The following is a 16,062-nucleotide window of genomic DNA, read 5'->3' as shown; positions in this document are numbered from 1 at the left end:
CTGAAGGAAATTACTCTCTTACAAGCCATGGAACTTTAGAGAAATCGTTTTGGAAACATGGCTGCTACATACAATTATCACAAGACTGGAAACAATGGTTCTCTCTGCCCTGTCCATCAGTCTGTTCCTTTTTGTGATGTGCCTTGCTGTCCCCATACATGTGAGAGATCTGCTTGCTATGCCTGTTATATTAGACTTTCTACTGATGCTTTCACTTTATTTCTACCGTGCTTGTCACTGATGTAAGTCCTTAACCCCCTATGGGTCTTACATTACAACATTCCTAACCATGCGCTAAACCACTAGATTTTATTACAGAAAAGCATGGGTTTACATTTATGGTCTTTTTTAGTATTCCTTAATATAGTCTATTGCCAGCAGTGTAATTCATATACTATGCCATATATCATACCTTGACATTGATGACAATGGCCACTAGTGAAAGGCACTCCTTTTCCAAAAAGCATATACTAATTAAATAACAAATTCTTTCCTGCAGATTGAGGATGGCCTTAATCTGCTAAGATTATCCGGGACACATCTATTTGAAAGATCTTCCTAATTTATGTCAAAAAAACTACTCTTGCCTGAAAACACAAATTAAAACCAGTGGCTGCTTAACTGACATAACAAAAAAAATTAGATTGTCTTTTCAGTCAAGACAAAGATATATGTTCACTCTCAGCATTAAACTCTCCACTCTTGGGAGATGCAAAACCTTGACAGCACTCCATTTCCCAAAGAAGCAGATAGTGTAGCAACAGAATGTTACCACTACATAAAACTGAACAGGCATGCTTTACCTCTTTCACATATATTTTGCTTGGTTTTTGCATTTTTAATTTACTTCTGGAGCTTAAGGAAAAAGGGAAAAGAAAAAGGCCACCCAAATCCTATCCTTATAAAAGGTTGTAAAGAAGAAATGAATACACAGAGCAGCTATTAATTATTTTACACAAAGTACCTCCTGGATTCAGGTTCCTACTTCACCCTCTTCACTAGGCTATCTGAGCATCTCCTAGTAGTGCAGCAGGTGATGTGACCAACATCCATCATATGAGAACAATACAGGCACCTAGTCTTCAGGGAATTAGCGATAGGTATCTTAAGTGTGACACAAGTTGACTTTTTCCAAGACTAGGGGTTAAAAAACTAAATAAAAAAATCTTCCGCTGATACATCTGAGGAAATTTATTCTCTAATTCAAAGTACACTGGAAAGGTTTCTGTATTCATTAACATTGTGATTGCCATTTTCCTGAGTGCAGCTGAAGAAGTAACATAATGCTGAAGCAAGATAGGATACTTGGTGGATCTAACTTTGCATCTTAAAGCATCTGCTGAAACAATGAATATGAGCCAGGTACAAGAGGAGAAAATACTAAACAATATACTTATTTCTGAAAAGAAGTAATCTTGTGTTAATCTGTTCTATGTACTATCCAGATGTGAAATGCTGTTTCTATTAACCATGTTTATCTGCTTTGAAACAACACTGATCTCATCTTTCTATAAAAAGCAAAATAGATTCTGGATTACAGAAGAGATGTGAAGTACAAATGGATGTACTAAGACTTCTAAAACTGTGTGAAGTTACAGAAGTGCAGAGAGAGATGAATACATTCTCTGTCCTGAAATTTAACAGTTCTGCTGATACACTTTCTACATTGTGATGGCTATATATGTACCTCAAACTGGTTCAACATTTTCTTGATAATCGTCACAGGCCAGAAAGGCTTCTGGAGTTATTTCCACTTTTTTTTGCTGAGACAGATGTCTTGCTTTCTTCTTATTAGATGCTCTTCAGCACTGGGTGTGTTGCTCTCCTGAGCGTTAACTAGACTCAGCTTCTATACTAAAAATGCGGACTTGTATAAATAAAGTAATTCTACAATTCAGTGTGATTTTCACAAAACATAATGGAAAAATTCCATCTTCCTGAAAACTAGATTCCAACTTAATGAAAACTCTGCTAGCAGTAGAGTTTGAAGTAATTTTTCTCTTTCTGCAAGGATTTTTTTAACAAACAACATTAAAGCATTGAACTTCTTACTGCCAGATAATTGGGGATAGGGGGCATTACAGTGAGGGTCTCTTACAGGCCACCTGACCAGGAAGCCCAAGTGGATGAGGGCATCTACAGAGATAGGTGTGGCCTCATGTTCACAAGCCCTGGTACTCTTGGGGGACTTCAACCACCACTATATCTGTTGGAGGGACAACACATCAGGGCACAAGCAATCCAGGGGGTTCCTGGAATGCATTGATGATAACTTCCTTCTCTGAGTGGTAGAGGAAACAACAAGAGTTGGTTTTAACTAAACCATAATGTTTACAAATGATATGCTATTAGAAAGTCTAAACTCTGTGTCTGACTGAGAACAACAATATAGGCAAGGGGATGTTCAGAATGAGGAAGCAGGATGTGACAAGGAGTGGCTCTTAAAAAAAACCCCAAACAAACAGTAAAAGACAGAGGAGACTAGACTTGTTCAAATAAAAGCTGGGACATCACTTTTGGAATATTTGCAGTTCAATCACTTCTTATGTTGAAGCCCCAACTCAGAATTAGCTTTGAAATATTTGAAAGAGTTGTGTTATGATTTGTCTGTACCAAATTAACTTCTAAATAAACAATAGAGACTAAAATGAACCAATGAAATTTATGTCTGTAATAATAGCCCCAAAATAGAGTGTTTAAAGATCTAAATGGAAGATATATTAGAGATTCTTCCCATTCAGTAAACACTGAACAAAGAACATTGACAACAAAATTGTCAAACTATATTGTGCGTTTGAATTTAGAATACATGTCATCCTTACTACCTCCTTGATCTATCCTTCCTAATGTTTTGGAGGAGTCTGAGGTGGCGCCTGTACAATTTGATTTTGTGTAAAAATACACACCAAATCTGATTTCTGCTACATTAAGGAGTTCTCTGGTAAAATATATGGCGTATGGAATGAAATAAACTGTAGTTCTAGAACGAGTCTTTAAGCTTACTTCCTTTAGTACTTGACCACTAATATTAAAGACTACTGGATCAGAATACAGTTTTAATTGGATATGTAGGACATGATACAGTGGCATAGTTAGGCTGCAGGTTAGATGGTAAAATATAACATTGATTTGTATTCTTTTACTGGAAATATTTGTAATGTGAAACTAGGGTACAATACACTCATTTTTAATGCACATTCAGTGCAGAGGAAAGCTGCTGCTGTCACCAGCTTACACTCAAAGTCCATTCATCAAACAAATGATAGATTAATTGGTTTGCTGTTTCACTGACTAAAATGAGATTACAGATGAATCTAATTCTCATTAATAGTGATGAAATGTTGATTACACAATTATTTCTTACACTGCTTATTGCTAATGTGCACATATACAAAAAATTGGCCTGCCAGACAATTTTTTAGATCAGCCTGAAGTAAATCAGGTGGATGATGTAACATGCAGCAGAAGGTTAGACTGGAAAAATGTGAGAGATGCCAGACAGGAAGATATCTGAAGCCAGAAGTCAAACCAGTTGAAAAGTAACAACTGCAAGAAAATAAGATTGTAGTTCAAATGTTGCTCTAAAACCAACGTTTAGGAATACTTCAAAGCACAGAGACTACATAAGAAAAGGGACAGTTTTGATCAATTTAATTTTAAATACTACTTGTTTTAATCACACATACAACACTGAAGCTCAGAAGGACATTTCAAATTACACATTTTGGAGGATCCATGTATGTCAAGAATTCCCGAAGTGTAAAGATTTCTTCCTGTCAACATTCTCACTCATTTTAACCAAAAGCTATGCTTACCTCATAACCATGGTGGCCTGATTCAGATTTCAATTTACATGAACAGGACTCTACGTTGATCTAACCAGATCAGCTCTCGCTACAGCCTTGGTATAATGTAGAAATGTTGCTCTTGAAAAGAATTTAGGGTGGGTTCATGAAAACGTAATTTCATCACTACTAAGTGCAACCTATTAGTCCTGTTGCATGTACTTTTTAGCCAGTGGAAATATAAGCTCTGGAGACACTCTAGATCTTCATATGCCAAACCAAAGATACTTAATCTCAATAGCCTTGAAAAATTGCTAGTTTGAGGAAGCAGCAGGAAGTACTATTGGTTCCTCTAAGGCAATAAAATCTTTAGAACAGCCTGCATACGGTAAATCATCTTAGGTTACTTCAGATATCTGCATATCACTAAAATTTTTGAGTTTCACAAATAGGTTATAAAAACTAAGAAAAACCCTTCACTTGGTTTTCCTTAGGATACCTGTCATAATGAAAGATATTTCTTATTGCCTCTGGTTTTCTTCCAGACAATTGAATTGTCCTTTTCTTTCATGTGATTTTTAATGTGCTAAGAAAGGAGCATTTTCTCTCATGCTCTTTAAAACCCATGCTGTAGGGATACATGGATTCTTAACTGCTTATGCATTTAATGATCTTTTTTCTCAATTTCAATCGAAAAAGCCATTCACACTGTCAAAATGTACTCATTTCCTAGTTCCTACTAATCTCAAGAACCTTTATCATACCAGAAATGGAATCAGATTCTGTCCTTCAAATTTTTTTAACCAGCAACCGGTTTCTTGCTTGTGATTTCCATTAGAGAACTGGTAACCTTCTGTACACATTCACATTGTCATGCTTCTACCTCAATTTTTTTCTTCTCCCTTTTCCTAGACTGTTCTTTCTATCCCATTCTCCTTCTCTTCTTTAGCCTTTTCTTCTTTTGTTTATCAGAAATCCTCCCATGCGTCATCTGGACACCTTTTTCTGGATTTTGCTTGATTCATGTTGGATACGGAGCCCAGCCACAGCAAGGCAAGCAGTTTCAAAGACTGAATACTTACATAAGTGATAAGCCCAAATCCAAACTTGAAACTAACACAGTAAGGGGAAATGTAAGGATATGAGGACAGACGTGCACTTATCTGAATGTACAATATTAAGCCTAAAATTGATTCATCAGTTGTTGTTCAAGTTTTCTGGGCATGCAGTATTTCACCAGAATGTAAACAGTACAAGTTACACTAGTGTGGCTACAATAACTAAGAATATCAATGCATTTTACAGCCCTAAAAGTTAATTCCCCAGCAATTAGGCAACCAAGTACAAGTTTGCATTGCAATCTTGTGCAATCTTTGTGCTATCAATGGTCCAAACAGACTAGAGCTCAGAGTCAGGGTTGTCTTTTGGGTCTTTTTGGTTTAAATACAGAGACAGAATGTATATTTGGACAGATATGAAAAGGCAGTAGGCTGTAACAAAATGACAATATGAAGGAAAATACCAGAGGCAGAACAACCCTTCTCCTTATCTGCACTTCCTTAACAAAACCTTAATACTTTGCAGACAGGCAAGAAGAATCATTTGCTATACAGAAAGACACAGTCAAAGAATGACTTCCTAAAAGCTGACATAAAGTTGCCTGCAACTGGACAGATTTCTGAAACCCAGACAATAGAAGTGTTTGAAACCCTCTGCTGCAGGTCACTACACTTCTCTAGTGAACAGAAGCCGTTATATCCCGCCTTTCATTGATTTACCATTACTGAATGGATTCCTCATTTTAACAAAACATATTATTATATTCTAGATAAGTCTTTGACACTTTTTTACACCAACCTATGGAATTCAATTGTCACCATTAATTTCACTCTGGTATTTATCAGCAGAAGCTTTTTTCCTGCAAGAACCAATTTATTTAATTGAATAGTTTAGAGAGTTCCAAAACCACATACAAAAGATGAGGTTATAGCTAATAGCTTTCAAATATACTTAAAAGCTTGAATCATTAGCAGTTTCTTAAACTGGGAATTTTTAAGTGCAAACCAGAATTTATTGCAAGCTAGTCTTAATGGTGTGATTTTTCACATTTACATTTTTCACAAATATAAGAGGCATTTAAAATAACATTCTGTATTTAGGAATAAAGCCTGCACTTCACACTTTCCTTTCACTTTTTCAACTTGGCATTGCTGCAATATCACATATATCAGTCTCTCAATTTAATATCTGAGCATTAACATCTTAAACACATTTATCCTCTGCTTTCTTAAAAGGTAAATAAATCCAGTTCTTCACACAAAAAAACAAAACTGAGGCACACAATTCCAGAACAACTTGGATGCTATAAAGCTGTTTCAGATAAGATAGTTTTTTGCTCCCTGTGCATTACAAGAAATCGGCATCCAAGGATGGCACATAGAAACTGTTTCAGTGCGGCAGCTAAAAGGAAATCACAGTCATACACACAACACACCTGGTGTGAAGGAATCTCATTTCTAACTCATATCCTTGCAAATACTTTGAGATTTCCATGAAAAGTGAAATAATTTCTACAGATGATGCTGCAGAATGCCTTAAATATAAGCAATGAATTACTGTTGAAGATACAGATTCAAATCAACTGCAGGAGGGACTATCCAATTTGTTTGTATCCAATCACTGGGCTTTTGAATAACAACAGTGGTATTGCCACCATTTTCCATCAGATCACAGAAATTCTGCTCATGGGTAGGTATAGACTATATATGTATGTCATAAGATTAAATACTACAAATGAAAAATGAATGAAGAATGCCAGTAAATTTAGTTTATGCAAGTAAAAGTAGATAGATTAAGACTGTAAAATCACTGCTTCTGACTCACATGGCAGTGGAAAACAATACCATGCTGACAACCTGTTAAATGGTATCATTAATCTGAGATTATCAGTGTTCAGGAAAAAGGCAAGAAGGGATAAAATGCAATGTACTTCTTCAAAATTATGATGAATGTCAAAAAAATAAAGGAAAACCTCAGCTTCTTTGAAGAACTGAAGCAAAGCTTGCAGAAATCAATGGTAAGATTGCTATCAATATGTTTGGAACAGGTCCAAAATTATTATCTCTAACATTAACATAAAGAACTTGCAACCGTTTGCATTTATATTTCCTTTTAGCAACAATGGAAGAATGTACTAGGAGAGAACACAATTAACCCTTTCTCTGGCATGCTTTACATTAATAGCTTTTTTAATTCCTTATATTTGTTTCTGGAGAAAAAAAAAAAAAACAAAAAACAAAAAATCCCAAGTATTTTTAAATTCAATTAACAAACAATTCTGTCTGTATGGAGCTACAGAGAAAAAGAATTCAGCAAGTGAAGATGATGTCTAAACACTATCACCCTTAATCAAGAATTAAGAATACAAGAGCTCCCTAAAGAGTTAGGAGCTTTCTGAAAAAACAACTATGTAATATACTATCAACTTTAAATATCATAAAAACTGAAGGTCAAATCCTGAAAGTTCTGTTTGTCTTTTTAAAGAAAACTTCTATTGACTTCAGCGGAAATTCGTTGAGTTAAACTGGGTTTAAACATCTCCAGATCAAATCTATTAATTTCAATTAAACAAAAATGCAATACACTGATGATGGCAGCCAAGATTCAGACACCTTTTCTTTGGGTTACAGTGCACCTGAAACAATATTTAACCTTTACCTTGATGTTGCACAAGAGGACAGCTACTATATAACCCATACATACAGAGTAGTTAATAAGCTGATATACCTATCAAGTGAATGACTAAGACTAGACATAACTACTTGTCTTAGTAGTTACAGTGGTCATGGACTTACTCCTGGACAGGTTTTTAACAATTTCTGCATATCATTACATGCCATATGTAGTTTTACACTAACATATTAAAAAGCAGCAAAAAATTGTTCACTTCTGAATAAGCCCATCAAGTTTTGCAGTGCATTTTAGAAAACCATGCAAACCAAACCAAAAATGTTTTTGCTATTTACATACAATGATAAATAATGCAACAAGGTAAAACACAAATGCAAAAAGAAAGTTAATATGATATTCAATACTCAGTGTAACATCTCTTACCCAGTGTTCCTGTATGTTTTCTGTCTATTCCAGAATACATTAAGTTGCTGAACAATATAATGTCAAAAATACACTGCTAAGACTAAACAACTGACTACTAGATTCTTATAATCATTCCAGCAGCCTTTACATCACAAAAATGGGTTTGGTTTTTTGGTTGGTTGGGTTTGTTTTTTTTTTTTAATTTAGTATAGAAGGTTTCGAAACAAACCCAAATACTTAAACACATCCACAGTTTGCAGGTATCTGCATTTGCAACTTCTGGTTAGTCCTATTTCTGTTGCAAGCCATATCAAAACACCACACTGAAATACACCCTGAAAATTCAGGAAATCTGAAAACAAATCCATATATGAACTTTAGGTACAATGCCTCTTGTCCGAAACCACATAAAAAGGAAAGGATTCAAAGCAAATTCAGTGTAATAAAAGTACAAACTCAGACATGACAATTATTCAGTTTTGTTGTATTCCAACAGTCCAAACTATAGAGATACCATTTTGTTTCATGGCCTGAAGCAAGTATCACTGATCATTTTTAGTATCTCGGAACAAGCAGGTCGGTAACAAATTTTTATGACAGACACACTCAGTGAGATTATAAATCAGTTCCCCAAGAGAAGGCTCACTAATAAGATTGGATCTAAAATTTAGGTCACAATATTAAGACTCAGCTAATGGGCTAAAAATAAAGAGTATAACTTCATAACAAATTCAGGTTCAACCATTTTTACCATAAACACTAGAACCATTGTAAAGTTGCAAAGATTAAGCTCCTTGCAAAATGAAATTGATTGTAAAATGTATTTGCTATCTCCTTTCAGGGAGGTTATTTCTCAAACAAAAATAAAATATTCTGTATGACATTATGAAGTTATAAAAAATAAGCAATTAAATTTTAGTGTCATTCCAGTTCTTTTAGGTATTTGTAAAACTTCTTTTCAATATGATTTACTAATTCTATTTCAAACACACTGTTTCCTTTATTTGCAAATGTATTTACTATACCAAAACTGTCATACAATCAAATAAACTTTACCTTTTCTTGTTTAATGTTCAGACGTGATGAGAGAATGTGAAAGTCTTTTAACTTCTGGACAATAACATGAGAAGACTCATAGCCTGGTAAGGTCAGAAACAGGCTATTTGGCTTGTCTTACACAGAAATAATACATTATGAACTCACTCTTAACTTGTTCTGAGTACTAAAGAAAGTTCTAAAAGATTATACCAATAAATTTTCCACCTACATGGCAAAGAAACATTTTCAGTATATTGTAAATCCCTCTACTCAGTCTCTGGCAATGCCCACAACTTACCATTTCCATTCTCTACCATGGCCAATGGCTCTCTGCGTATGGCTGTTTTTCTTAAGGCATTCATAGTCCTTTGAACTTCTGCCAGCAGCACTGCTTGCATTGCCTCAATAATCTGTCATAAATGCAAATTATATTGGATGACATCAGAATTTCAGTTATTTATCTGAGCATTTGACAATTTTAAATAACTACTACAAAATTTGAAGGCTGTTCCATTGAATGTCATTAGAAAGTCAACACTTAATATCTTTCAGACACTGATACTTATGTGCCCCTACATTCATACTGAGAAATAAACATTAACTGCATAGCAATAAAATGGTGGAAGTTGTCAATCACGACTGCTTCCCCCTAATTGAAAATTCATTTTCTTTAATCTCAAAACTAGAATCAGTTGCCTACTGTCTCCTTCATTGCCAAGGATCATGACAATACACATTAGTAAAGCACATAGTGATAACCAAAATATCTTTTTTTTTTTAATGTGTGAGCAAAAATGCTTCACAGACTGAAAAAGAACGCTACATTTTTGGCCTTTTAATAAGTTTGGTGGCTAGTCTCTACCTGAAAGTTTAGATAATGTTTTGTCATTAGTGGTGATCTTCTATTCCTCTAGCTGAAATGTGATAACACTGTATGTTTTGTCTAATACAAAGAGAAAAACCACTCCTCAAACTCCTCTTATCCAAAAGCAGCATCTGCTGAAATTATAAACAGCCTATAAACAGCACTTCCAACAGCTAATGTACCACACATAGATGGTAAGACAATGCAGTGTGGATACTGTATGACAGAATTATTACTTCTCTTTAGTAGAGAAACCTCAGGAGAACTGAGGAAGTTTAAAGACCTAAGACATTTATAAAGCACATGAAGACCTTACACAATGGACCCAAACTTTTACAATCCTGACTCAGTCTAAATTCCATCATGGTGCAGAATGGCAGCACGCAGAACTTCTCTTCATTTGGCATTTCCTTCAGAAAAGAAATGCAATTCCCCCCCCTCAGGAAGGTATTCATTTTCAAGAACAAGAAATTTCCTGAAAGACAGAGAGACTCTGAAGTTTCCAGGACAGCGTACTCCACCTCAGCTTATACATTAGTTTAAATTGGATATGAAAATTTCATGTTAAATATCTTTATAAACATTTTGTGTTTGTATGATGTTTATAAACAATCTATTAACATTATTTAATGTTTAATATGAGTTGAAGTTGATACATAGGCTCCCTCAAACTACCTGGCAGACTGTTTCATCTCACTAATCAAGAACAGTGAGCTTGTTGGCTGTCCTCAATCACATATTTAGCTGCCCTTGTAAATTCAAATCATTAAGCAGAATAAAGGCTGTAGGTGTCCTTTGTGACAAAATCCTTTATTGTAGACAAGTATACCATAGTCAGGTCCACAGTGTAAAAGTTCATAGCAAGTAACCCAGTCCTATGTGTTTTAATGCAGCACAAACCTTCATCTTGTTATAATAGCGCTTTATTTTACAGGGGAAACCAAAGGCAGTTTCCAATTCCTCACATCCATACATCCCTGAGCTTTGGGGATTACAGATCCTGACTTTGCAGCAGACTTTTACAATATATCTACAATAATTAAGAAAGAAAAGGAAACACAGGCATGTTTTCACTGTCCTGGGAAAAGTTTTGACAAAGAAATTTCTTACAGAGGTACACAGAAGAATTACAAGCATTATGTGTTTTTCATGGTGTTTTGATCTGCTAAGAACCTGTCACTAATCTGGATCAGATATTCGTTACCTGAGCCAGTGCTGTGTATGCCAGACAGGCAGCATTTGTCTTAACCGTCTTAAGGCAAAACGAAAAACTGTTGCAAATGGCACAACATGATCTTGTTGAGGCACCTGAAGGTCTCTGCCTGCCACTTGTCTATCACCTCGTTGAACCTGCATTTCCACAGTGTGGTTTCACATGTTTAGTTTTGTCCTCTCACTGCATCTTCCCCAAGAATTCACATACCTCATCTATCATTATCACGAGTTTAAAAATCTCCAGAAGCGTTGCCTGTTTCTGACACAACAAACCTACATAAGAAACTTCCACTTTCTTGGATAGTTTCTACTATATCTTTAGCATCCTTCTGGATTACATATACATTAACTATCTTGTTGGTTATTAATATGTGTTCATTTTTCCCCATAAGTGTAACTGCTGTTACGGATACCAGCTGCTTTTTAGTTGGGATTGTTAAACATGACAACTTATGCTTCTTCTATGGCTGAGAAAGTATAAATAGCACATATCCATCTATAAAAACAGCTGTAAGAAGTGAAATGTAGTTGTTTGATTCTGCAGCAGCAATGCTAGAAAACAATTCAAAAAGACAAGAGAACAAAAGTTGAGGCAAACTGTACCGTTACATCTATAATAAGTTATAGTGTCTTTTCTTTCTGCACTTTATCAGTTACTAAGTATTACTCTTTTTAATGAGTGGGACTAAGGAGAAAAGTCAATAGACATCACTCCTGGCTATTACTCAGGCCATAACCTCTACAGGTCTGAGCCTTGCAGGAACTGCCTCCCACATGTCTCTATAAGACAGTCACACTGGGGAGCAAAAAAATATAGATCAAAATATCAGACTTGTATTATCCAGTCTGCTTTCCTCTATTTCTGGATAGTAACTGTCAAGAGAGTTGTCTAGACACTTATACTGTAGTCAGTTGGCTTCAGGTAGACACAAATGCTGTAAAAACAAATGCATTCAGAGATTGTTAAGAGAAATTACCGTAAACTTGGGCATCAGTGAAGAAGGTACAAGCTTACCAGCCCTGGTCTCTGCAACGGCCTTTACTTTCAAAGAATAAATAACTGTACATGAAGGCCACTGGAATATATGTGAGATTCATCCCACCTCATTTTAGTGGAAATTAAGCAACTTAAATGAAAAAACACACAGGTGCACTGCAGGAATCAATAGAAAGACATGAGAAAATCCCAAGATGATCCATTCCTGTTTCCTGCTAAAATCTCAGCAGTCACTCCACAGTCTATATCTTTTTCAACTAGTGAAAGAGAAAGACTAAAGCATCTACATTCATTATGCAGATGGTTATGTCAGAGATCTAAACAGTTTTCCCTAGGCAATACTGTGCTGTTATCAATGTTCACACTTTCAGCCAAAAAGGTTCCATAAACCTGCAATAATATAGTATTATTATTAAAACTATACATATATATAATGAAATACCTGTCACAGATATAGGTGAGTAACTGGCTATTTTAAATATAAAGTAAAGACAATTAAGGGCAGAAATGCAACCACTGTTTCCTCAAACTAAATGTTTCAGGGCAAGAGGTTTTTTAATATCTATCTGAAGGGATGAGCACACTTAAATAACTTCTGGGCAGGATGAGAGTGTGGCAACAACAAGCTATATTTTATCTGAATGAACAGCAACTCACATGACGATGACATTTCTTCTAAAATCATCATTTGGGGGAAAAAAAAGTTTTAAATAAATGCATTTTTAGAATTTAGGACAGAAAAAGAGCTCCCCCAGCCCTTCAACTTCAAGTCAGAAGACCCTGGATCAATCGCTGGCAGAAGGTTTTTTGTTTGTCAGTTTTCTTGTTTGCACAGAATCTGTTATAGTAGTGTAAGGAGGCGAGGAATAAACAAATGGCAAGTCCTTTGGGTCATGCCTGAGAATCGGTATCGTCCACTGAAGATGATGATAAAAGAAGTTTCTAAAAGCAGGGTAACTTGTGGTGTTTTGGGTAAATGTACATGAGTGCTTAATCAGGCTGCTCAGCATTAGTAAATTGGCCATAAATCTGTGTTTGCATAAAGTAAGCTTTTACAAAGCCACCATACCATCAACAAAAACTAAAATTGTGTATAAATCATTGGTTGCTGAATACCCACACTTATTGCCAACCTCACAAATTATTTTCAATGTTAAAACTCCTTGTGGCAGTTTGGCTGTAAACAACCCAAAATCTGCACTACAAAGCAGGTTAACAAAGCTTATTGCAACTACAAAGCTGTGTCTGAATGAGGCTGAAGTTTGAGAAGTATTGATAGCATAGGATTTGCAGTACTTGACAATTTCAGTGTCTTAAATCTAAAGTCCTTTCAGATGAGAAAAGTGTGAGACAGCTTATTTCACACCTTATCTTCCTGCACACTAACCTCCTGTGATAGATAAGATAGATCAGTTTGTACATTATTATTGTATACATTTATACAGTTTATATCATTGTATACATTTATACTGTTTATACATTTATACAGGTTATACATTATCATGGTATAAACTGATCAGTCACTAAAATCATCAGAAAATATAAATACATAGATCTCACATAATGAGCTATGCTACAAATAGAAGTTGCATGGCTGTACCCCTCTATGCTATAGTTTCAGTGGCTGACCAGGTCAGTGAGACATTATATGGATTTCACATAAGAATTGCAGCTATTGAAACTGAGGCCCTGTATTCAATTTTATTAAAAGGATTCAAAAAAGTTAAAACCCCTCACACCTTATTGTAAGAGAAAGGGGGACAGTTTGAGGGGAGAATAATGCTGAAATAATACGGAAGATGTGCAGACAGTGGAGATATAATAGAAACTGATAAGTTCAAGATAAAATGCTCAATTCAATTGAATGTGAATATTTACAGAAACCATTACTGTCCTTCTTACAGAACAGGGGACTAATGCTGCAGTACCCCTGTACACCCCAGCTTCGGAAAATATTCTTTGCGCTTGAAATGCAGCACAGAGTTGTTTCAATTTTAAAAGTAACATCATAAAAAAGAAAAACCCTATAAGAGTTATTTCCCTTTTCTGGAGTAAAATCCCTTCTGGTCATAGTATGCTGTCTTGAGTTTTATACTCCTGAACATTAACTCACTCAAGCAATCACAAAACTTTATTTAAATGCATATTTTCAAAATGAAAAATGGTTTCTAGATTTCCCTGTTCAGAGTATTTCACAGTTACCTGTCAGCTCTCAAGAAACAGTAATTTATCTCGCAAGACATCAGATTCTTCACTAACAATAGGCATGAGCTTCACCTGACCTGAGAACCCATAACTTACTTCTCTAAGTCAGTCTTGAAGACTGGTCTAATAAGTAAGGACTTGGGATTAATTATTTATCCCTTTAAGATGACATTTTCTGTTTCTTCTGTAGTAATATATCGGTATATGACTCTGACCTTATTTTGGCCTTTATTTTTCTGGAAGATAAAATGGCATTTGTAATGTATGTTACACCTGGTTTATAGAGAACAGGTAACTCAAGGATTCCAAATACTAAATTAAAGCAAATGTTACTTAAGGATTACATTGTAACAACTGACACAGACTATTTCTTACCTTTATAGATTGGTCACTCCAACAACAAATGAGTTTCAGCAATGAAACACTCCCAAAGTCCGAGGAATGATATCTACTTTTACCTGAAACACACGTAGTTTATGACCGACAATACACACAGAAGTACACGAATAGAAAGATATTTAACATTTAAAATTTTTCACTTCAGCAACATACCTGAAAAGATCTGAAAAAGCACAATTTCTTAGAATATGCTTTCACCTGATGCAATAAGCACAAAGTTTCCACATAATATATTGCTTAAACGTTTTTTATCATAAATCGGTTTAGGTTGGGTTTTCTTTTTAGTTTTTTTGTGGTTTTTTGGGTGTGGGTGTTGTGGTTTGGGTTTTTTTGTAACAGAGGTCTGGTATGCCACAGAGTATGTTTTTATCATCATTTTTTAAAAGATATTGAGAATACTTTCAGATTTTAACTAATTAACTATGGATTTTACTATGTAAATTCTAAAACTACTTGAATACATGTTTCTTTATCTTTAAACCAGTAATACAGTCTATGCAAAAATACATTAAATAACATTTTGTATAGTTACAGATCCAGGTTTACTTTCCTGCTATTAGGCAACAATATTGGTGTGTGGTCAAGATGTCTCACCAGTTACGCTTGCAGTTAAGGAAGTTGTTACATCTGTGGATTTGCATGCGAGTTTTACTACTACACATCCTGATTATTCAGATTATTTTCAAAGCAAGGCACAGTTTGAACTGTCAGCTCTGCTGGTTTAGTCCACTTCATTTTGTTTTCACTGTTTGTTGCCAGACATATAAGTTGTGTAAATCGCTTGCATGATCCTTAGCATTCACACAAGAATCTCTGATTGGCAGTAGCCTATAACGTCTTGAGAATTGGAAACTGAATTGTAAGTAGCAACTGTATTTCAGTAAGAAATACAGTTCACAGGAAAAGTTCACAGGTATCCTTTTCGCATGATGCACAGTCATGCACTTAAATACTGAATTCCTGCAGCAAAGGCTGAAGTTTGAAAAAAATCATGTAAGTACCTGCACATTGCAGGTGAATCAGGTACAAAGTGAATCAGGTACCCTAGTGCAGTCTGAATGGGAACAGTATGCTATTCAGTAAATGACTGTATAAATTAACTATGTTAATATCTAATGTAATTGTAAACACAGATACAAGCATAAACACAGGTGTGATAAAGAAAGGAAAGAGGAAGAAAGAAAATTAGAGAATTTAATAGAAAATTGGAGTAAGAGAATGATAAGCAAATATTTTATCCTCTGTTTCTGACAGATGACGTGACATGTACCATACATAATACAAAATGTAAAGGCTAATATGAAAAGATAAAAAGAGATGACAATTTGAGAAGCAGAACTGTTTATGGAAAGGTAAACCTCTCCCTCCTGATGTTTTAATCTGAATTTTATGTGATTTCTTTATATATCAGGATGAATTCTGCTTCCCCCCCCCCCCCCCCCCCCCACTCTTAACAATCTTTT

The 16,062-nt window shown here is 35.2% G+C and overlaps 1 protein-coding gene across 1 annotated transcript in view; it reads right to left on the bottom strand.

Annotated features, from left to right (window-relative positions):
* WDR72 (WD repeat domain 72) overlaps nt 1–16,062 on the bottom strand; it is a 105,191-nt gene that overhangs the window by 31,229 nt on the left and 57,900 nt on the right. Inside the window, exons 16-17 of the mRNA XM_010014391.1 lie at nt 14,576–14,658; nt 9,217–9,328 (exon numbers count right to left, since the gene is read on the bottom strand). Coding sequence (XP_010012693.1) covers nt 9,217–9,328; nt 14,576–14,658 — 195 coding nt within the window. The remainder of the gene's footprint in view (nt 1–9,216; nt 9,329–14,575; nt 14,659–16,062) is intronic.

The sequence above is a fragment of the Nestor notabilis genome, unplaced genomic scaffold, assembly GCF_000696875.1.
Source record: "Nestor notabilis isolate BGI_N333 unplaced genomic scaffold, ASM69687v1 scaffold17645, whole genome shotgun sequence".
Lineage (NCBI taxonomy): Eukaryota > Metazoa > Chordata > Aves > Psittaciformes > Psittacidae > Nestor > Nestor notabilis.
Note: the sequence above shows the minus strand (reverse complement) of the source record. Positions and strands in the feature narration are given on the sequence as shown.